This window comes from Alosa alosa, chromosome 13 (assembly GCF_017589495.1).
Source record: "Alosa alosa isolate M-15738 ecotype Scorff River chromosome 13, AALO_Geno_1.1, whole genome shotgun sequence".
In the NCBI taxonomy this organism is placed as follows: domain Eukaryota; kingdom Metazoa; phylum Chordata; class Actinopteri; order Clupeiformes; family Clupeidae; genus Alosa; species Alosa alosa.
The window spans coordinates 12,744,639-12,769,485 of NC_063201.1; the positions used below are offsets into that span (position 1 = coordinate 12,744,639).

The 24,847-nt window shown below is 41.2% G+C and overlaps 1 protein-coding gene across 1 annotated transcript in view; it reads right to left on the minus strand.

Moving 5' to 3' along the window:
- Nucleotides 1-1,182: 1,182 nt before the first annotated feature.
- cpne4a (copine IVa) overlaps nt 1,183-24,847 on the minus strand; it is a 60,295-nt gene continuing 36,630 nt past the window's right edge. Inside the window, exons 9-16 of the mRNA XM_048261272.1 lie at nt 23,178-23,264; nt 22,434-22,493; nt 21,253-21,386; nt 18,805-18,859; nt 18,440-18,491; nt 6,227-6,360; nt 5,654-5,890; nt 1,183-2,252 (exon numbers count right to left, since the gene is read on the minus strand). Of these exons, the coding sequence (XP_048117229.1) occupies nt 2,121-2,252; nt 5,654-5,890; nt 6,227-6,360; nt 18,440-18,491; nt 18,805-18,859; nt 21,253-21,386; nt 22,434-22,493; nt 23,178-23,264 (891 nt within the window). The 3' untranslated portion in view covers nt 1,183-2,120. The remainder of the gene's footprint in view (nt 2,253-5,653; nt 5,891-6,226; nt 6,361-18,439; nt 18,492-18,804; nt 18,860-21,252; nt 21,387-22,433; nt 22,494-23,177; nt 23,265-24,847) is intronic.

Sequence of the window (24,847 nt, forward strand, 5' to 3'; positions counted from 1 at the left end):
TTGCCACAGGCAAAAATGCCATCACATTTTTCTCTGTTAAACTACTATATATCCCCCCCACAGCTCAGTTTCCATTTGGAGCTTCATTTTGAGGACAGGGTTCACTCAGCAATGTATGACAACAGCCCCCATTGCCTCCCTTTACCCAATAAACAGCCCCCTACCCCCTCCCTCACCCAAGAAACAGCCTCTTACCCCCTCCCACACCCAATAAACCACCCACTACCCCGTCCCTCACCTAAGAAACTGCCCACTACCCCCTCCCTCGCCCAAGAAACAGCCCTCTTCCCCTCCCTCACCTAAGACCACTGTGTCATTATTGCATGAAAACACAATGTTGATTAACAACCGTGTCTCCTTGACAACAAGCATCCTGAAAGATTAGTAGCTTTGAGTCAGACGTAATGGCCCAAAACTCTTCCTGTGCTTGTTCCCAAGTGACACATCAATGATGATGATGATGATGATGATGATGATGATGATGATGAACCCAGTCGCCCTCAGGGTCTTTGGATAAACATGAGAAATGAGAGTGCCGTCAGTCACGCTTGGTCAGTGGCAAAGGGCTTCAGTGATTGGCTGTGGGCAATGTACTATTAGTGGCATTCCATGGTTGGTTGGAAATGACCATGAGTGACTTCCTAATGGCACAACTGCATTGGACAGAAGTACAGAAAATATTACGCACTGGGGTAAACTGTTGAAGAGGTATCCAAAAAGCATGCTTTATAAAACTGTATACATTTTAAGTACATTTTATACACTTAAATAAGTAAGTGTCTAAATAATATCCCATATCATATCATATCATATCATATCATATCATATAAGGTAAATGGATTTGGATTAAAGTGCCTGCTATAACATAACTATACCTGGTTCTCTATGTTGTGCAATTTGATTTATGTGGGGAGCAGCCATGTGCAAGATACAATGTTTAATTGCTTCCTTTTTAAATTTGTATTCTTATTATTTTACATTAATTAAACCTTTGACTACCTTTAGATGAGAAGTCAGGAACAGGAATTCTCTGGCTGTTGACTCATGCCTTAATGAATGCTGTTTCATTTGCCACATATTTATTGATGTAAAAAAAAAATATTATGCTGTCATTTATTTTATCAAAACTATTTCATTCATTTAAACTGAGTAAGCATTTAAGCACTATGACTCACATCGTAGCAGTGTTCAGAAATAACAATCATTTATTATTTTTGATTAAAAAGAATATTACAATATATCAGGCTCATGGTTTCGTAACACTTTAGAATGCAAACAACAAAGGAACTTGACTTGACTTCGTCCATTAACCCATGAAGTGGTGAAACAATGGAAGACTTGTGATGGCATGCACAATGCACACAGTAATATCACTGTCTGTCTACAAAGGTCACAAATTAACTACAAATCTTTGCTGCTACATTCATCGGTTTAGTGCAACACGTCATTTACAGTCATTAAATATTTCATAAATATACAGAATATTCATTTAATTAACAATAGTTGTAAACAATCAAAACATATTCTAAAGTGTTACTCTTATAGGATAGCATTTGCTCAAAATGTGTTGTGCTTAACATTCTTTCATATTTCATAGCCATTACAAACTGGGAAAAGACACAATTAAGTCCTATTAAAACATGAGGTTGAATGAAAAAAAAAAACAGGATAATTTTATCATTTATAATTTTATAATATATTTTTCAACATGCAAAATCTAGTTCATGCATCTGATATTGTTCTGCAAAAAAGTCTGTGTTTTGTAGATGCAGATAACTCTAATATGGGCACATATCCATTGCCAGTGATCCAAAATGCTTTGCACTGTAGGAATATTAAGAAATTTGCAAAACTTCAACAAACCTTTATAAAAAACAAATACATTACATCACTAGTAGACCCCCAGTCCACATGCTCATTTTGGTCGTTCATTGGTTTGTTCCGTCTCTCCACAGTAGTTAACTCTACCATTGCAACACAGATGCAAGCCACCAAGGGCTACACATGCAAAACAATTCAAAGAAAAAGTACTTCATTTTTTAATAATGTTAAAGTATCAATGCTAAAGTAACGTGCTTAACGTCCGCAATGAGCAAAGTCCCAGGCTGGGCTTTCACAGCCTAATGGCCAAATGTCCTGGAAGACTCAAACTCGCTCGGGCATTTTGGCTTGATGCCCTTGCTGTTGTAGTAGTCCACCACCTGGTTGGGCACTTCAGCTAAGACACTTTTTGCGAGTGCTGCGGGAGTAGCCTGAAAAGTAGAGGAGAAAAACCGAGTGCTCATTTGGACTGCTTTGACTGATAGCCTGTCATCATTCTAAACATGTGGTACCCAGAGCAGGGGTTTTCAAACTTTGTGTGTGTGTGGACCACTATTTGTAATGAAGAATTTTCGCGGACTACCTCATAATACCCTTAATAAAATGTCTATACACAGTCCTACCTGAATTAATCTGCACCTAATAGGCCTACTAGCACTAAAACGAGGCCTATGGGCATCACATATAGGCTATCGTAAAAGCACCAATATGTCTAAAACAAAAATGTTTTTTAATACTTCAAAATAGCATTTGATAAATTAACCTTACATTTTCAGTAACCATATGTGTGTAGATTTGAACAAAATCTGGGTTGGTTCTTAGCGTGAGCTTTTACTGCCCAAGAAATTGGAACCGTGCACAGAGTTTGAATTCTCTTTGTGAAATAAAAAATCCACTGGAATCCAAGCGGTTTTGTACACGCAGTCTTACAACACATTGCTCTTCGAGCCACTGTACATAGCTAATTTAAATACACTTATGGGGTGGGTGTTTGCGTTTCTTTAGGTATCCGCCGTCTTGGTTTGTAGGCTATAAATTAATATTAATTGACGCATATGCTACTCGTAAAAGGGCGGATACAACAGGCTTGTTAAAAGAAAGTTTACTGCACACAACGGCTGCCACGTATTTAATTTATTTATTTACTCAAGCGCCCGATGGCATAATCAAGTTAATTTTAACATACTTAACAATAGCCTATATTATTAAATGTATAACATTACAAGTAGGCTTGGGAATCGGTTCCAGGTATCGGTAAGGAACCGGTTCCAAATGTTCCGATCCATCGGAATCGTACACATCCAAACGTTAACGATTCCAATACAAAGCTTTGTTTTACAAATGTATACATTTTTAGAAATGTTAAAGTATTCAACTTCTGTATTGTTATTGCACACTTGAAATTCATTCTCTAAAACCACTTTAAATTAAACATTCAAAGCCAACAACTCTCAAAGCCGTCCTATAAGTGTTCAGCAAATGGTGCGAGAGAGAGATAGAGAAGGGGGAGACAGAGAAAGAGAGTAGGCTAGCTCTTTATGAGGAATCTGGCCCGACTCACTGTCAATCTCCTTATTATTAGAACTAAAGTTCACATCTGCCTCTTTTCTCTTCAGAGAACCTGTTGCCATCCACCGATCCACGTTGTGGTTCTAACCAGTTCTAAACGTTAGCGGCACTGCACTTGAACATCACAGCCTAGCGCCACTAGCCTTTTAGTCACACAATAATCACACAATAACTTGACTATTTCATTTAAATTTGATATGAATATACATATTCTTAGAATATATGTTAGAATTTCCTGGTAAAATGAAGGTTTAAAAAAACCTTATTTTGCTTTTCCTCGGACCAACTGGAGTACCCTCACGGACCACTAGTGTTCCGCGGACCACAGTTTGGGAATGACTGCCCCAGAGCATCTCCTTACTGGAACATTTCCAGGGGGATTACAACTTCCCAACAGTAATGCAACCTCAACTACCTCAGGGTAAAATCATAAAAGCACTTCCCTGTGCATAAACCCACCAACCACATGTAGAATCCTGACTTCATCATCTGTACACAACATATCTGTGTTTTACTTTTGTGTGTTCTCTTTACCTTAATGAAACATCATTCGACAGAAGCCATACTACTGAGGTTCCCCTCCCCATCTGCATCTGAAATACTCTGTGTGACGTAATCAAACTCTTTCAAGACATTGCATCACACTCCATTGCTGTGATGCTATGTTAATTTGATGGGGGAATCTCCTCTGTCTGTCAGAGGTTCGTTGCTTTTGCCTCGCCAGATCTACTAAAAGGGAACCTACAGCAGTGTGAAAGCCCCCTTAAACTGTGCTGTAGACATAGCTCATTCCCCAAGACAGCAGTGTCTCAACCTTACCCGCAGGCAGCTAAATCCCGAAAGACACCATGACTTACTGGCAGAACGAGGCTGTCTGTTTCCCAATGTGCCACTTAAATGCCAAGGCACAGTTAGGGTGCTACGCTGGCATGTGAACCAGAAGGGAAGATACTGTGTAAAACCACAACATGTAAGTTCAAGTAGTCCAAGTAAGCACAAACCATAAAGAGCTTTTAAAGATGTGATGTGTGTAGTGTACAGCTCTGTTCAAGCCAATTTTAGACACATTTTTATAAGCATAACATCTGGACGGATGAAATCATAATTAAGCAGACTTATTACAGTAATCAGTTTGAGAGTATTGCATGTAGCTGTATCCCCTCACAACTCCCCCCTTGTTCCCTCTCATGACCTCTCAACTTCTCAATACAAACTTTCACTTTTAAAATCTGCACACTCCAATCTTGCCATCTTTGCCATCTTGAATCCCCATCCTAAATGCATTCCCTGCTAATTTGATGTTTTCCAAACAGAGCACACTAAGCGGATGTGTGGTAATTAACAGAGCTGTTAGCTCCACAGGTTATTAGAGTCTGGCCTGAGGCGAAGTAAGCCGGAGAGCTGCAGGATTAATTAAGGAGGGAAAGTGGCCTCTTCACAAGCCATTCAGACTTGGGCGTGTGTCCAGGTGGAGTTAATGTGTTACTGTGTGTGTGTGTGTGTGTGTGTGTGTGTGTGTGTGTGAGAGAGAGAGAGACAGAGAGAGAGAGAGAAAGATAGAGAGAGTGTGTGTGTGAGTGTCTGTGTGTGTGTGTGTGTGTGTGTGTGTGTGTGTGTGTCTGCCTGTGTCTGTGTGTGTGTGTGTGTGTGTGTCTGTGTCTGAGTGTAGGTGTCTGTGTCTGAGTGTAAGTGTCTGAGTGTGTGTATCTCTGTCTGTGTGTGTGTGTGTGTGTGTGTGTGTGTGTGTGTGTCGCGTGTACTTGTGTGTGTGTGTGTGTGTGTGTGTGTGAGAGAGAGAAAGAGTTGCCCTGATTTGGAGAGCATGGGTTGGTGGTGGAGGGATGTGGTGGTTTTAATAGAGAGTTCAGCTCTCTGCAGGGTGCAAAGCTGAGCTGTCTCAGTCACTGTTAAGGACTGGTCCTCCAAAAGGCACCAGACACCAGACATCAGACACACATGAGGGGCCATAATTGTCACACTTTCCTCCATGTCCTGCCTTCAGCACTTTCCCATTCCCTAAACACTTCTTAAGGATTTCACAGAAACCACTACTTCTTACTTGCTGCAAGCATTTCCAGAAAAAAGGAAACATACTCTCTACTCTCTAGAGAGTGCTGCAAGCAACAGCTGTGTAGCTGTGATAATTCAGAGCATCTAAAATTAATTGTCAAAGGTACAACAGAGTCGAAGGTACAACAGAGTGCAAAAATGCCCTCTTTCAGGAAATAGGGCTAAATCACAGGCTTTAGAGGCGGCCACTCACATGTTTGAAGTTGCGAAACGGCACAAACTGGACGATGTCCCGCAGCACAGGCTCCCCCTTGGGCGAGCGGAGAATGCCATCGTCCCCGTCCAACATTTGCATGTCACTGAAGTCGGCGTTGCCCACTCCCACGATGATGATGGACATGGGCAACTGAGAGGCGTGGACGATGGCCTCCCTGGTGTCTGCCATGTCTGTGATGACCCCGTCCGTCAGAATCAGCAATATGAAGTATTGCTGAAGGATAGATCGCAACAAATTACATGTGATTATTATTGAATAGAATACAATAAAGTAGATTAGAATAACATTTTAACTTTTTAACACATTCATACATTGACATATTCAAGATTTAGGTTCTTATCAACAATGACAATGACATTAAAAATGATAATGATAAAAACCTATGTCATTTTAGGAATGTCTTGGAAACTAGGAATCATGGATGTTAATGAGTAGTTAACAGTTAAGCAGTGGAATTAACTAGGTAATCGGTACATTTTTCTACATGAGGACTAGTATAGTCCAAATGAATGGTACACGCTACAGTATAGGCCCATTGCACATCTTTACCATGGCCTCTTTGGTGTGCATCTCCTCCGAGGCTGAGTGGGCTACTTTCTGGATGATTGGAGCGATGTTCGTGGGGCCATACAGCTGGATCTTGGGAAGGCAGTTTTGGTAGGCTTCCACCACACCCTGTATACCTGTACGAGTGTAGACAGACCAGAGACGTGCTGTGAGAATGGACCCCTCGATACAGTTGTGCAGTCATGGATTAAGTGCCCATCCTCTGGGTAACAATAAGCACAGTCAGTTAAACACTGAATTGATATTAGAATATGCTCTCTTTCACGTTGCCAGACATTCAGATCCCCTCACCATGCCAAGAGATGTGACACCAATTTCACACCACTTACAAACACAAACATGGCAGAGACTCACATCTGTGTTTTCAATTGGAGCAGTGGGGAAACACATACCACCAATTATGCTTCATCACCGTTAATGCAGTGCGGCGTAGATAATATTATTTTCTGACCGAGCGAGATTGTTTATTTGGGGTCAGGCTAAGCCTCTCTGTCGGGTCACTGGCTGCTTCCTCTATTCATCAGGCCATGCCTGCACGCTCTCGTTTACACACGGGTCATTTGCAGGCGGAGGTGGGCTGTTTCTCGTGGGAACAAAGGAAAGATGTGAGACATCTACAGTACATGGGTCAGTAGGCACGCTCGCTCGAGTGAGTTGTCTCTAATACAAAAACAAAGAGCTGACTGAGGACACTCTAAGACTCACACTCTCTCTCTCTCTCTCTCTCTCTCTCTCACTTTCTGTCTCTCATTTCTTTCACACCTCACAGACACACACACACACACACACACACACACACACACCTTTACTGTGATCTATGTATTATTATTCCCTGGTGCCCAAATCAGGTGTGACATACTCAAGCTTCGAGGATGAGTCAAAGAACAAACCCATTTCAGAGACTATCCAAAAGCAGAGGTGTAAAAGTCCAACTTCAGAAAGTAAAAGTCCTACCACATTTTGGTTCCAACTACCGGTATTCACTTAATCAGCTGATTCTAATTACCACAATTCTTAAGCCAGGTAGATCAGCTAATTAGTAAAATTAAATGTGTTAAGCGCACACAGGAAGAAACAAAATATGGCAGGATTTTTACTTTCTGAAGCCAGACTTTTACATCTGTGTCCAAAAGAGAGGGACAAACAGGCAGCAAGATTCTGAAAGTTAAAAAAATCCAAAAATCCAAAACACATTTTCACCTGTTTAGTCAACAATTCAGAAAAAGCAGTTGTTTGCACTGACTCTCAAACTCTACTTGTAGAAAATGAGAGTTGTCTTGAGTATAATAGTATGTGTATACTGTATGTATGTGTGTGTGTGTGTGTGTGTGTGTGTGTGTGTGTGTGTGTGTGTGTGTGTGTGTGTGTGTTCGTTTTGTGATTGCATTGCATTGCAATTGCATGGGATTGGAAAAGTCATAAAGTGCTCCAACCTGACAGAATGCATCTGACCACTATGTACCGTTTTGGCAATCCCATGTTTATGTTGCACCCACCGAGAAGGTCCAGATTGGTGTTGGTGGGCTCCGAGTAAACACAGTGCATAATCAGCAGATGTCATCTGGGAATGAGAAGCGAATGCCTGCATGTGGCTATAGATAATTACTGTGTAATTATTAGCCTGTTATTAATGATCATCTGCTGTGGAGAGCAACAGCCCCTAGCCCTGTTTTTATCCTGTGCTGGCACTGAACTCAATATGGTGGAGTCCCTGTGACATAACGTTGCTTGTTCTCGCTCTATCCATTGCTTCCACTGCCTTAACCTGTGTTCCTTTTGACTTCCTCTATGTCCTCTAGGGCTTGTCTCTAGCACAAGAGCTCCCTTTCAGAAACTCTCCAGCAAGAGAGTATCCTTTTTAAAGTCCCCAGCAAAGCATGCATCTGTACAACAAGCGGTTCCCGAGTAATACGATTTCGAAATTGCAAAACATTTCTACATGGTCTCCAACTTTGGGCCAAAATTATAATGTATTCTCAAACAATTTATGTCAGTAAAAACATTTTTTGTAAATTGCTTAGCCAGAGTATCCCACCATCACCATCACATATATATACAGGGACGCCTGCAGGAATGAATGCTATGGTACGCACATCCACCTACAGACCATAGCCTACAACTTATATAGCGCGCGTGCGTATTCTCTCTCCTGCTCAAACAAAAGGTGTGGGCGTGCATATAGTTCTGCATAAGCTGATTTTGATAATGTGTTTACAAACTATTTACAGGAAATTGTAAATAGCCTAGTAGCTTACTGTCATGCAGTTAATGGGATACTGTGCAGAGTTGGTAAGTTGTGGTAGGCCAATTTGGTGTGAATACACACACAGGGGAAATTCTCTCTCGTTGTTGAGTAGCCTGATGGTATGCACAGTGCGTACGGCCATACATCTGCAGGCGCGCCTGTATATATAAAAATATATAAAATATGTATATGTACATATATATATATATATATATATATATATATATATATATATAAAATCTTATCTTAGCTTAACTAGCTGAACAACACAGGTGAGTACTACTGCATAATTTCATGGAGTGCTAAAATGTACCATTTCTGAACTGTGAAACTCAGCAAATATTATTTGTGGTTGAGAACTTATTGCAGTATCATCATAACTATTCCACCCATGTGTGCATGGTTACAATTCTGAAGTGCAAAATAGTTCAGCCTATAGCACAAATATTTCCATCCATAGATAAAAAATAATCAAGTCAACTTCTGAATTTCTTTTCAAAGTGAACTTCATTGATGCATTTAAATGTTAGAATATAAAACATTTTCTTACTTTCACGTCAACCAAAAGTACTCACAAGAAAGAGCTGTAGCGAAGAAAAAAACTCAAATAAACAACAAATATTCAGAGACGACCTCGATGCAGCCTTCTGTATGTACTTGACCTCTGACTGCTTCACTATACCCAAAACCATGGACTGAACATTTGTCTTACAATGTCAGTCATATAAAAACTCACCTTTTTGAAAATCTATCTAAAAAGGGAGGAATTTCTTACACCGCCACCTGAGGCTTGCTCCTAGTGTTTACACTCTCCTTTGAAGAGTCTTGGTATCAATTCCCATGGAATAAAACAACCTCTGAATAAAATGAAACAACCCAAATACAAAGCACATTAACTAAACTAAGCACTGTTTGAACAATGAGGAGATCTTTTTCATTCATCCACAGCTTCTGCTTAGCCAGTGGCACAGCCTGGCATACCCAATCCATAAGGGAAAGGAAAGGCACACCTGCCTAGACACGATTGGCAGACATTTAGGCCGTAGAGACGGGAGGCTACCAGCTATTTCTGGCAGGGTGTGTGATGCGAGCGGAGGCAGACTGTGTGTGTGTGTGTGTGTGTGTGTGTGTGTGTGTGTGTGTGTGTGTGTGTGTGTGTGTGCGTGTGTGTGTACATGTGTGTGTGTGTCAGGCTCCAGAACCTGGAGGCTCTCTGCCCGTACAGGGCGCCACTCTGGGGTGTATGCTGCCGGCTTGGATTGAGGGCAGGCCCAAAAATAGCGGTGCAAAATCGAGTGACATCAATAGAAGTGAGAGGTAAGGCAGATATCAATGCACTCTTTAGACAGACAGACAGACAGGCGGGTGTGACAGTGATGGAGTGGAGGGCTATGAAAGTAAGGCCGCTGTCGGCAACATATATTATTCGCCCAATATTGTGGGTGAATAATATACTGTACAAGCACAACAATGGCACAGAGAGGAGCTATGCAATCTAGTTTTAAAGCTCCTGGTGCTTTTGTGGGAGGTTGTAGCTGTGGGAGGTTGTACTTTTGTGGGGGTTGTGGCTGAAAGGAGATAAGAGACTTTTGTCTCTAATTGAATTTTGATTTACATATTATTTTATGTCCATTACTGTGTAGAGGACAAGTTATTCTCATCATCTTTGCTGCATAACATTATTTCTCTCTATTCTCTCTATTCACAATATTATTTTCTTTTTTCTCAGATCAATCTGTCAGTCAGCCATGCACAATCAATGCATTAACCCACCGAATGCAATTCAATTTCCAAAAGCATATCAAAAGCTGCACTGATTCCAATATTTTTCAATGAACTTTGCAGTGCAGGCAAAGATTGAGTAGAACATATCCAGTAAAACTACAAGTCTTATAGACCCTTTCAACAATAAAAACAAAAACAATGCTTGAACGTTCTATTTGGTTCCCAATCTACTTCCTCTGCATTAAGATAACATATGGAATGTTAAAATGGAAGCCTTGTGGGGCCAACTATGATGCTGATAATGGAACTTTCTTGAAAGGGTCTATAACTGAAACACACAAACACCTGTTAGTTAGGCTGATAAGCAAAACACTTGTGCATTTTATGACTAAAGCATGAAAGTTTCACCATATAATCTTCACCCCCTAAGGTTTAATTTCAGACGTGGAGCCACTTCAGATTTGACCTCTGGGGCTAGATATTTGCTGTATAATATACACATCTTTGAGGAGCAAAATATTTTTACAAGTCATTCCAGAATTCTACTGTGAAGATCTAGAACTTACATTAACTGCCATTCAAACTGGTTGATTGAATTCATTATGACAGTATCAAATGGAACCTTTAACTGGCAACATTCTAATCACATACAAATGTGATTTATTTTTTCACCTTTAGGCCTATACTGCTATGCCTATAGATATATAAATACATAGTGGAATGGTAGATAGTAAATAATATGATAAAGAGCAATTTAATAAGGAACCCCTTTCATAGAATACACAAGTATTTGTCTCAACAATGTTTTCCTTTTTTAATGTCATGTCTCTATTGGCTGTGTCCAGGCTAACAGTCTCCTGAGCAAGAGCAAAGATCAGTGCACTTGAAGGCAGCCTTCTTGCACCTGCAACGCATAGTACACCCTTTTGCAGCCACAATGGATCGGTTCATAACAGCCATGGGAGGCCTGATGTCTGAAGTTGACTATGATTCACGACAATTGTTCAAATAACTTAGAAATCGGTGTTATTGTCCCATAAACTAGTGGCACAGTTGATACAAAGCAGTTAGGGATTATGGTAAAATGCTACTTTCCTGTTGATAATGTTTCTTTTTTCTCATTACTGTTTATTGTGGCTTTTTTGGATTTGTATGAGGTAGAACAACTGATAAGCAAAATTACTGTGTAAGAGTTTCAGAGAATTGTCAGGATTACCTACCCTGGAAATCCAGAGTTCTCACAAGAGCATAATTTGAATTCTCTCTGCAAGAGACTCACAATGAGTAATGAGCATCTTGTGTAACCAATCACATCGGTGTATCTGATATAGGCGGGCCAGAGGCGAGCTAAACAAATGACGGCAGCGCTGCAACAAATCAGTTTCTAGACTATCAGGATCTGGATTTTCCAGTCTAAGGATTACCATTAAGGAGAATACCATTATTAAAATATATAGAATATTTCTATATATTCAATGCAAAATTGATTACTTTCTCAATTAGTTTTGACCTGCCCACTTGGAGGTGTCACAAAGTTGGGCACTCAATGCTCACTCAATGCTTGTATTATGTGTCTGTGTACTTCCTCCTGGGATTGATTTTATTTTCACCTTATATGGTTGTGGTTCTTGGACTTTATATGTTTACTATGCATATAATGGATATGAAAGCTGTAGCAACTGGATTTATAGTTGTAAAAAGAAAGTTTATATTCATGATGTCAACACTGCACAACTAAGTTTATATACATCTGTTCCTGACTTCTGATGATGTTGTGTCGACCAGACATAAACGCTAGGTCAAATTCAAGACTCTTTTCCTCAGTGGTTCCTTGTTAGTGGAATGATTTGCCCAGTGCTCTCTGTTCCTGAGATAGTATTGGGTCTTTTAAAGGCATATCTGTTCAACATTAGTTTATTAAGTCTTTCTTATGCATTATGGTTTGTCCATGCAGCCTTTGTGGGTGGGATGTTCTCTAAAACTCTAGATTTCTTTGCAAACAGGTTTTCTGGCCTCATTCACCACGATGTCACTTGTCCTATATATAAAGCGCTCCAGCAGTTCACTCTGATCATTCTTCAATTGAAAGCTTCAGTAACTTCTGTGGAAGATTTCCATGTCTCCCATGCAGTTTGATGTCATTGGTATCAAGGACCAGCAGATCTTGGCTCTCTTCAAGAAATGGGTTACCCATCTCCTCAATCACTGTTATGAGGGACCTAACATGCTTCCTGTGCTGCTCAATGCTGGTGATGGTTTTCAGGTTGTGGTGACCTTCATTTTCAAATTCAATAATTATTCTGGCAATTTCAGGGCCGGGCCAAGCCACCATCCAGCGTCGCAGTGCCCCAGGATTCTCTGTTAGTCTAACTGGTCCACCAGATCCTTTGATGAGTGCATTGTTCTGTTCATGACACTGGTCTATTACAATGGCTGAGAACTTGTTGCATGTCTTATGCACAACGAACCTCCCAGCATGGAATTCTTTCAGGATTGCTGGGTGTTTCTTTGAAATGTTTGTAGCCATGGTGGTCTGTGTTGAGCTTGGTGTTTGATGTTTGCTCCATCGAAGATCATAGACATCAATGCAAAAAGTGATGGTGGGACAGAATAATTCTGACTACTGGGATGGAATGAGTCGTCAAAGTGAAACATAGAATCAAAAATCTCTTTGCGCACTACTTGTGCTGCTCTCACCAAATGCATAGCATCACTGTCATGATCGTGGTCACAGGCCTTCATGAGAGCATCTCTGATATCCTCTTGAATGTTAGAAGTGTTTCTCTCACCTGTGCATGAGCCCGTCTGGTTATACTGTACATCTTGCCTAGATCTATATATCTGTTATAACTTTATAAATTAGGCAAATTTCCAATATTAATGAAGGAACAGTGCTTAATACATTAATAAAATGTGCAATAGTACTGCCTCATGTGCTATTACTACTACGTCTTACTATAGGCAACCTTGCGTTTTTTTATATGTATTATTATTTGCCATTCTAACTTACAAATATTTTTTTTATATAGTTAATGATCAGAACTTACTTAATTTAATTTGCCAAACTATACGTCTAAAGGTGAAAAAAGAAATCACATTTGTATATGATTAGAATGTTGCCAGTTAAAGGTTCCATTTGAAACTGTCATAATGAACTCAAACTGTCATAAAGCAACCAGTTTGAATGGCAGTTAATGTAAGTTCTAGATCTTCACAGTAGAATTCTGGAATGACTTGTACAAATATTTTACTCCTAAAAGATGTACAAGGAAGTTTATTGTCACATGCATATAGTTACTGGAAGTAAGAAATGCAGTGAAATTATGTCTGGTGTCAGCCTATTTGTGCATTAATGGGGGCAGTAGAAGAGGGTTTAGTAGATTAAGTGGCAAGGGCTGCATAAAAAAAGGTGGGGGAGGATTGGGATTGGGTGGAGGGCACCAACAAGGAGCACCCAAGAGCAACAGGGGCAAAGGAAAAAACTCCCTTACCAAGGAAGAAACCTTGGGCAGATCCACGGCTCAAGGGCTAACCCAACTGCCAGGGGTCTTGGTGTGTGTGTTGGGGGATGACAGGGGAGATGGGATAGTGTGCTGTGTATGAGGGGGAGAGGGCAGTGTGCAATATGTGTGTTGGAGAAGCTTCCTCATGACAATGTGCTGTGTATTGGGGGGCAGTGTGCTGTAAGTATGTTGGGGATGTGTGTTGGAGAAGCTTCCTGATGAAATAATGTGCTGTGTATGTGGGGGCAGGGACTTACTATTGCAAGCAGAGTACTGTATGTAATGTGTGTGAGTGATGACAGTGAAGATGTGTGTGTGGGGGGGGGGGGGGGGGAGCAGTGACTGTGTGTGTGTGTGTGTGTGTAGTGTGTAGGTGGGTAGGTGGGGGCAGTGTGCTGTAAGTATGTAGAGGATGTGTGTTGGAGAAGATCCTGAAGACAATGTGCTGTGTGTGGGGGGCAGTGTGCAGCAAGTATGTAGAGGAGGCTTACTGTAGCAAGCAGTGTGCTGTATGTATGTGAAGTGATGACAGTGATGATGGGTGTGTGTGTTGGGGGGGGGGGGTCAGGGACTTACTATTGCAAGCAGAGTACTGTATGTAATGTATGTGAGTGATGACAGTGAAGATGTGTGTGTGGGCGGGAGGGGAGTGGAGCAGTGACTGTGTGTGTGTGTGTGTAGTGTGTGTGTGTGTGTGGGTAGGTGGGGGCAGTGTGCTGTAAGTATGTAGAGGATGTGTGTTGGAGAAGATCCTGAAGACAATGTGCTGTGTATGTGGGGGCAGTGTGCAGCAAGTATGTAGAGGGAGGCTTACTGTAGCAAGCAGTGTGCTGTATGTATGTGAAGTGATGACAGTGGTGATGTAAGTGTGTGTGTTGGGGATGGGGGTGGAGTGGGGGGGCAGAAAGGCTAGGCAATCAAGGACATGGGTAGATGGAGGAGAAATCAAAAATAATAAATAAAAAGTGTGCAAAAGTTGGAGAAAGTCAGATATGTGTGTGTGTGTGTGTGTGTGTGTGTGTGTTTTGACGTGTGATGAAATAAGAAAATAAATAAAAGGTCTGTAGCATAGGGAGAGGGATGTAAAAGTGCTAAAAGTCTTGTAGGTGTGTGTGGGTGTGTGTGTGTGTGGGGGGCATGAGTGCTGAGGAGTGAATGAGTGCAAAGTCAGTATAGTGTGAGTTCAGAGTTGGGAAATGTTTGAGAGTGCTGAGGAGTGAATGTGTGCAAAGTCAGTATAGTGTGAGTTCAGAGTTCGGATGGCCTGGGGATAAAACTTCTCCTGAGTCTCTCAGTTCTGGCTTTGTGACTACATAGGCGTCTTCTTGATTTCAGCGGTAGGAATAATCCATTGTTAGGGTGAGAAGAGTCCTTCAGAATCTTTTGGGCTCTTAGGAGTACTCTTCTGGAATAGATATCTTGTAGAGCAGGGAGTTGAGTTCTTATAGTACGTTCAGCTGAGCGCACTACTCTCTGCAGAGTACTACAATCTCTAACTGTGGAGTTCCCATACCAGGTGATGATGCTACCAGTTAGAACACTCTCAACCGCTGAAGTGTAGAAGGCCTTCATGATGGATGTAGAAACTTTGAATTTCCTTAGCTGACGAAGGAAGTAGAGTCGTTGTCTGGACTTCTTCAGAACATATTGAGTGTTAACAGTCCATGTTAAGTCTTCAGTAATGTGGACACCAAGGTATTTAAAACTTGTGACTCTCTCTACAGGTTGATCATTAGTGGGGTGTAACTGTAGTTCTGCTGCTGCCTTCTGTAATCCACTACCATTTCCTTGGTTTTATTGATATTCAGTGTCAAGCTGTTAGATTGACACCACTGTGCCACCTCATCAACCTGATCCAAGTAGAACTGTTCACTGTTGTTACTAATCAGGCCCAAGATCACTGTGTCATCTGCAAACTTGATGATGGAGGTATGACTACTGTTGGCTTTGCAGTCATGTGTGTAGATGTTGTACAGCAGTGGACTCAAAACACAGCCTTGGGGAGCACCAGTGCTGATGGTTAATGAGTCAGATGTCAGACCCCCACTCTAACCACTTATGAGCGGTTGGTGAGGAAGTCAAATATCCAGTGACACAGGGTGGTGTTCAGTCCTAAGGCCTTCATCTTTGTGACCAAGGTGAGAGGTACTATCGTGTTGAATGCTGAACTAAAGTCAATGAACACCATCCTCACATAATTCCCATTCCCCTCCTCCAGGTGAGTTAAGGTGGTGTGCATGAGGGTTTGAGATGGCATCCTCTGTAGACCTGTTGGCTCTGTAAGCAAATTGGAGGGGGGGTCAGAAGGAGGCAGGGAGGGATGAGCAGATAATGTTTTTCACAAGCTTCTCAAAACACTTCATCACTGTAGACGTCAGGGGCTACTGGGCGGTAGTCATTCAGACATGATGGACTTTTTGTTTTCGGTACTGGAACAATAACAGACTGCTTGAGGCAAGTAGGAACTGTCTCTTGAGCCAATGATGTGTTAAAGATATAAGTGAACACAGGAGCTAACTGAGCAGCGCAGGATTTCAAAACCCTGTTAGAAATTCCATCCGGTCCAGTAGCTTTTCTACAATTTACCCTCCTAAAGGCATTGCTCACATCGACCTCAGAGACACAGAAAGGTGCATCCTCATTTGCTTCACATGCTGCAGCTAGTCCAATATAGTCTGTGTTTTTCATGTCAAAGCGAGCATAAAAAAGTTCATCAGGGAGGGCTTTACTCACATTCATCATAGGAGGGGACTTTCTTTCAAAGCCAGTGATGGTTCGGAGTCCTTTCCACACTCGTGCTGGATCACCCTCCAAGAAATCAGCTTCAACTCTGTCTCTATAGCGCCGCTTAGCATCTTTAATTGCACTACGTAAACTATAAGATGCTGCTTTGTAATCCGTCATATCCCCTGAAATAAGCCCAGCATTATAAGTCATGGTGCGTGTCTTTAATGCCGTTCTCACTTCTCTATCCACCCATGGTTTCTGGTTAGGGAAGCTTCGGATCTTTACAGTTGGGATGATGGAATCAGTCAGCATATTGATGTAACTCAATGATACTTCCGTAAACTCATTGATGTCAGCAGAGTTCGTCTTGAACATCTCCCAGTCAACGTTGCTAAGGGCGTCCTGTAGCCTGGCTTCCGATTGGTCAGTCCAGCGCTTGACCTCCTTCGTCACTGGGGGGTCCGTCCGACTTCTCTGTTTGTACATAGGCAGTAGGAAAACAGCGGCATGATCTGATTTTCCGAAAGCTGGTAGAGACTTCGCTTTGTAACTGTTCTTGAACTGTGTGTAGCAGTGATCCAGTGTGTTGTCACCACGTGTAGGGAAGTGAATGTGTTGAATAAATTCAGGCATGGACCGGTTCAGATGTACTTGATTGAAATCACCGGCCACAATAAGCGCAGCTTCAGGGTGCGTGTGTTGTTGTCTATTTAACACTTCTTGCAATTCTGAAACCGCAGCATCTGTGTTGGCTTGTGGAGGAATGTAGACAGCGTTGAATATTACCGAAGTAAACTCACGGGGCAGGTAGAAGGGTCGACAGACGATCGCTAGATGTTCTAGATGAGGCGAGCAGGACTTTGAGAGAACGGTGACATTTCTAGGATCACACCACTTGCTGTTCGTCATGATGCAAACACCGCCACCTTTCGATTTTCCAGATTCCTCTCAGTCCTGTCAGAGCGAGCAGCAGAAAAAACTCCACCGGAGTGATGGCACTGTCCGGAACAAGTTCAGTTAGCCATGTCTCAGTAAAGCATAGAATGTTACAGTCCCTGATGTCTCTTTGAAACTGTATCCTCGCTCTTAGTTCATCCATCTTGTTCACAAGAGACTGGACATTGGCTAGGAGAATGCTAGGCAGTGGAGGCCTATGAGCTCTATTCCGCAATCTGTTACGGGCCCCGGCTTGTTTTCCTCGGTGTTTTTTCCTTCTGCGCCGAGATGCGTCTCCATGGTTCCCTGATGCATCTCGGAGAATCTCAGTCGGCCAGGTAGAATCGTCAATTAAAACATCCCGAAACAAAAAAGGCAATTCATTTCCGATGTTTCGGAGTGTAACGCCATCATACGTAATCAGTGCAGTGGAAAAGATGTGTATATTATACAGCAAATATCTAGCCACAGAGGTCAGATCTGAAGTGGCTCCACGTCTGAAAATAAACTTCAAGGTGTGTAGAGACACTGAACAAAATGTCATGCTTTAGTCATAAAATGCACAATACTTCTCATTATTTGAACTTAACCGCTCCACTATGTGTAGTTCAGTATGACAGCATATTATGTGCATTAAATAGGCATGGTCATGCAATGTTGGATGTAGTGTGAGTGTTGTGGTACTCTGATGATGCATAGCTGCTGTAACAAAGAAATTTCCTGTAAATGATTAATAAAGTATCAGTCAATTGTATACATTGTGGTGTATTTTCTTTCTTGTTCATAGTAAGAAGATGGTGGTCCAAGGTATTGAGTATGCAAGCTAGCTGGCAGAGTATTCAAATTCATCCTGAAAAACTCTTCCAGGCATGTCTACTTATTATACCTCTGTCCTTATCGTAACATACAGCCCACAAACCAGACCCAAAAACCCAAGTCCTGTGTGTTCCTAGATATTAGGGGAGATGTGCCTTCAGCATCATTTGTGTGAAGAGCAACAGATTTAAATATAGCACATCAACCATATGGTTGTTTGCAAGATAAAAGAGAAAGTCATACCTGCGCATTCTGGGTTGTCCTCATTAAAATTCACAGCAAAATCATGGGAGACCTAAAAAAGATAGGACCTGATGAGAGAGCATATCTCATTACACCAAGGGCAAATCTGTCAAACTGGTGAAGGGGTGAAAGCAAAGGCATTTCAACTTCTTGCCTGTTTACAGAAAACTGGTCAGACAATAATATTTCCCCTCATAACATCCAGCACAGTGCCAACCGAATGGAGTGCAAATCCATTTCCTCACTAAGTAAGACAAAGTGTTTGTTTACATCACCTAATACTTTGTTAATTACCATTTGCACACCCAACCAACCTTAACTGGCACTGAGCACACAGTTCGACTCGGACCCTCACAAGAAATTACCTTGAAGTCTGGAGGTATCTGAGCACCAAAGCCAAATGCGGGAAACATTTTGTCGCTGGAAAGAGATAAATAACAAACTTGGGTAAGCACAGAACAACTAACTGCCCCCACTTCACCTCAAGGAATTAGAGTTCCTCACCAGCAATTTGTAGGAGACTCATTTTCATTCATGGCGTATCAACATAACATAATTGCTGCTAGTTCCTTGCACATTCAAAGGATGTGCTATCCCCATCTAATCCTCTACACTAGGTATAGCATTTTCAGGGCCACAGAATGACTCAGGCTTTCAAACAAAGCATGAAACATTAGAAACTTCAGAGGAGAGAGCTCTTTCTCTCTATGTGTCTTTCTCTCTTTCTCTCTCTCTCTCTCTCTCTCTCTCTCTCTCTCTCTCTGTCCTACTTAAAATGGTCTCAACCACCTATATGCCCACAGCACCACAGGAGTCTCTGCAGGCAAAGCAATGTTTTCTCTCTGTTTCTCACTGTGACCTGACAAAGTTAGAGAGACTACTCTCGAGTCAGAGTGTAAATAGTGACAGAATGGGAATAGGCTTTTAGATATAGTAGGGGACTCTTAACCCAATTTCAGTGTTATTTGACCCCTCTTTGATCTGCCCCGACCCCTTTCTCTTTCCTCCTGACCTCTGTGATGCTGACTTGCTGAGGTAATGCATTCGTCAGACTTGACCTTGGTGTAGTAGTGCATGTGCAAAATTGATTATTGCCATTTATTAAATGTTCAAATTATCAGAGAATGTGTTGCTTTCTAGTTTAGAAGTTATCTGCCTCACTGATCCTGCTTAGTGCAATACCACACCTCTAATTTTTGGAAGCCAGGTTTTTGACTGATGGACCATAGGCAAGGCAAGGCAAGTTTATTCATATAGTACGTTTTATGCAAAGAGGCAATTCAATGTGCAACATAAAAATGATTCCTTTCTCTTTCTGCATGAATAATGGGGGTATTTCATTTGTTTGGGTCATGTATGACTTATTCAAACAAGTAGTCAAGTAGTTGAGCGGCATATTTGCTGGTGTGTGACTGTTTGCTTTGTGTGACTAATTTTGTCATAATTTCGTATCACATGCACATTGTCAATTTGAGCTTTTTTTAAAGAAGTAGTTTGAAGTTGCTGCCCAGGATAACTTTGCTGTAGTTCAATGTCTTTCAGTAAAGTAATTCCAAAACTATGTTTTCAACAAAGCCCATTTTTCAAAGTTTTTAACATCACACAACACAAGAGACTGACATTAAAGCTTGTTTAACTTGGCTTAATTTCAATATTGCAGAGTTTGTCTTTACCAATGCAGTTCCCAGTTTCAGCAGTCAAAATGTTCGTACAGTACGTACATAAGTATAACAGAAAAGAAAAAAAAATGACTTGTTAGATAACCTGGAAACAAGGGAAATCACATGACTATCTTTTATCAGCGTTAATAGCCCCATGCTTCTATAGAGTCAATACCACGCTTTTAGGAGGAGCTGCAGGAGAATTTCATTATTGTGAGATTAATCTTCTGGATAAAGCAAGTATTGATCTTAATGCACTGCTGTGAAGAAGAGTATGTCAAATGCCACATTTTCTCCATAACAAGACCATTAAGGCTAATCTATCTAACTCTCTTGGGATACAAAAGAACACAAGACGGAATCAATCATTTTGGTGTATTTGCTTGTGAATGACAAAGGTTCAATGTAATAGCATACCTCTCTGTTGTTATTTTACACACAGCATCCCAAATACTTGATTACTAGACTCTTAAAAGATACATCTACCTTGCAGATTTTAAGGAACAAAGCATATAGAAACATATAAAAGGCATTTAATGTATGTATGTATCTATCTATCTATCTATCTATCTATATATCTATCTAATGATTTGATTTCATAGATGTTTCATCAGGATGAAGAGAGCACAGGACTTACTTACTTACATCCTTCAAGAATGTTAAAAAATCTTGCCAAAATGAAAGCTAATTACATGTCCATCTACAACTACAAAATCAAAGAAGAACATTTAGATTTGTTCAATTTAGTGTTGCACTCCTGTGTATGTCAATCCAGTGCCGTCATGCAAAACCAATTGAAAACCATACCTTAAAAGGCAATGTATTGTAACACTTGTCAAAGTCACAGTCATCTTTATGAGCACAGTGCTATACTTAATTCACCTGTCTATGTGTATTTCTTTTCACTGGAGTCACCTGCCTACGTTTATTTATTTACACTGGAGTCACCTGTCCATGTTTATTCACCTCCACTGGAATGCCCTCTCCATATTAAGCTTCTTTCAGTTACTTTAAGGTACACAGTAAACAACAAGTACACAACACCAGCAAGTCAATCTTTTACAGTAACTACAATGATCAGACTCAAGGCTTTTGGAGAGAGAGAGAGAGAGAGAGAGAGAGAGAGAGAGAACGAGGGATCTGGCCTCTCACCTGTCGTAGTCCTGGCAAATCTCCCCCACCGCTACCAGGGCTTTGAGATACTCATTAGGCTGGTATGGATGGATGTAGTGGAGCGAGCAGCTATTCTTGGGGTCCCCATTAGACGCAGTGAAATCAATAGCAACCTGGACAGATAGGCGGTAATCAAAGAGGAGCTTTGAGACAGTTATACACCTAATATCTCTGCACCTTATTCATAATTGCTGAGAACAGACCTCAAGACCAAGGTATGGCTCAACCACTGGTTTGAAGCCATGATATATAAACCTATTGAAATACAGAATAACATTAAGCGAGAATGGAGTACTACGTCGTACTGTAGGGTTCATCTTTGCTTTTCAAGTTCACATTAAAGAGCTCACTGTACTTCACACCAATGATATATCAAAACATTACAATGTAACATTGGCCTTGCGTGAATCTCTCACACTGACTGTATCTCTACTGGGTCAAGAGCTAGAACTGTTGCTGTGGGAATTAGGTTGAGAACAAGGAGTGCAAGCTCCAAGAACATGCCGTCCCCAGAAGCCAGTGAGGAGGTCCAGTAAGATGGCCCGGAAAGCCAGACTGGACTTAGTCCTGCCCACAGAATTTGAAGTCGGGAAGTTCTGTCTGGACTTGTTCCTTTGAGAAGCAACTGTGCCCTAACCAGAGCTGTTTGAACCAATTAAATTGTTTGGGCTGGCTTTGTACGATGATGCACAGATGAGCACAGATGTGCCTTGTCTATCATGTCATCTGAGCACACTTCGGTTGATTTTGTTTGCAACACAAACGCTGTCGCTAGAAGCTAGACATTTAGATTTTCGCTACCGCGTCTGTTGTACAAGATATTGACACCGCAAAACAACATAACAATGCACAATTCATAGTTACATTTGTTGTGGACAATGTTCAATTAGCAATCTAGCAAGGTTGTAAAGGTTACGCCAAATAGGAGACAGATCTTAAAGGCGAGTGAAACATTAGATAATTACACCTGAAGTTTACAGGGTCAACTCCCTGAAGAGGAGGGTCAACACCCAGAAGAGGAGGGTCAACTCCCTTTCTCAGGATGTCTCTTTAATACTGTGTCTAATTTGACCATTAATTCCATATTTCTAACACCTGATTAAGAATAAAGACAGAAGTTCAAACATTATTGTCATTTCAGTTTCAGTTCTCATACTCACTGTAAACTGAATCTGGCAACCTCCCATAATGTAATCCAGGAAAGAATGCATCTTTATAATCTGGAAATACAAAGTAATTTCTTTAAAACCCAAAACGTCATTAAGTATACATCATTAGAATGCTATTAAAAGATTCCTATCCTTGAAGCAGAGGAATGTTAATGTTATTCAGACATTAATTGGCCATCAAGATGCCAATTGTCAGCTAAATGAAAGAACAGCAACTGCATCTGTCTCCTGATCTATTTTTCACCGCACATGGACCGTGTACACCGCATCAGTGAACAGCGTTCAGCTGGGATATGAGTCTGAGAAGAAACACCACGCTCCGTGTACAGTATATTGTGTGATGCCCAAGTCCTGCTAGTGTTTTTAAATAATCACACTGAAAGTTTGCCATAATTGGTGCAAAGCCATATCCAACAGCAAACCCACAAATGTGATTTAACCACATTTTGATTCTAAGATACAGTAGTCTTTGCTTCACTATCTGGTTGAAGACAAAGAGTATTATTAATTTCCTCTATAACCACAGCAAAATATATCAATTATATAATATACACAACATTTCTGCAACATGTGTAAGGTCCTTGGGAGGAAAGTTGGAATTTGCTATAAAATATACTCCTGAAATGCATCCATCCCAACATACACTGGAAGTATGACATATAAAACAAAGACAGGAGCCATCTCCCCATCTTTTGGTAGTGGGTGGACATTTACCTGACATGCATTGTACATTACCTTGCACTGATTGCAAATAACAATCCCAGAGTTCTTGTAATTCTTCTTTTTTACTTTATATTTTGGATTAATACATTCCCATTGCACCTATCATGGAAAGAGAGAAAGAGAGAGAGAGAGAAAGAGAGAGAGAAAAGCTTTCATGAGACTGCGCTTGCATTTTAAATGGTGTAATGACTTCCTAGCTGGCTTTATCAGAGGCTCTGCTCCAGTGGAAAGAATGGGCTAAGGTACCAGGCTCGTCACTAAACAAAAGAACACAAAACAACAATACCCTCTGTGACAATGAAAACTGATTAGGATGCCCTGGTGCTTGTTAAAAAATAATTAGCAAAACTTGGCTGCGATTCCCTGCTCAATTGAGATACAGCTCCCAGGTCTTTTGTTACCTTCCACAGAAGGAAAAAAAAACATGAACCATTTAATGGCTGTGCAGCTTTCCATATATAACATATCAAGAAGAAAGATGCAATTCTGAAAAAAATATTTAGTCTAAAAGCAATCATTTTGTTTTTAAAAGCACCCATGCAAAAAGCCCTGTAAGGTTCTTCCTCTTCCTAACACAGCTCAGCAGATGTAAGGCCTGTTAAACATGGGTTTTTAGATTACTTTTTCATTCATTACTTTTCAAAATAGCGATATGCTGCCATTCCAAAACATTAACATTAACCCAAGATCGTGTTAGCAGGCCAGAAAAGCTTATGGTCATAAAAGCCATGAAAGAACCGATTAAGGTTGGGCGCCATGTTTTAATGCCCCTATTGCCTCTAACTCTTGCACAGCGAGCCCACAAAGTATCCTTTTATGTCACCCAATTACTCCCTGTGCCATTCTTGTCAGCGTGGTAATAAGAAGGCATCTGCTCGGCCATGCACAGTCCTGTGCTGGAAAGATTATAGGCAAACACTCAAAGGCATCTGGTTAATATAGGCTGCTCCATTTGCTCTGATTTTGCGATTTTGATCGATTTTGTTCTACAGATTTTCGTTCAACATATACCGTAAATGTCGGCCTCAATGACCACAATTAATTCATCATCAACTTTGAACTCAGTGCACACTTGTTGCGGTCTTTATCGGCCAGTCTTTTAATTAAGCTCAATGCCAGCTGAAGTGTCTTTCAGAAGAGAGAGCACATTCAGAAACGCATTGGGTAGACCTGCTGTGTGAAATGAAAACTGTCTGCCTGTCATTTCATTCACTGGTCCTGGCAGAGCCTAAGACGGGACATCTGTGTGCGCGCGCGCACACACACACACACACACACACACACACACACACACACACACACACACACACACACACACACACACACACACACACACACACACACACACACACACACACACACACAGAGTTACACACAGAATAAAAGGAGGACATTCCGAGTCAGAGTGAGCTGAGGTGAAGTGATGTGATTCATCGGCATGTTCAGGGAGTCCCGGAGGAACAGGCATAGAATGGTGACAGCTGTGGCCAGTTTCAACATACTGTCGCTGTCCAGATATATTGGCGTTTCATTAGAGGTTGAGATTTAGGGGCTATAATAAGTGGGAGTGAAAGGATTTTTGCCTACCAATTATTTCTACCATTGCATCGAGGTCCACATAATCACACACACACACACACACACACACACACACACACACACACACACACACACACACACAC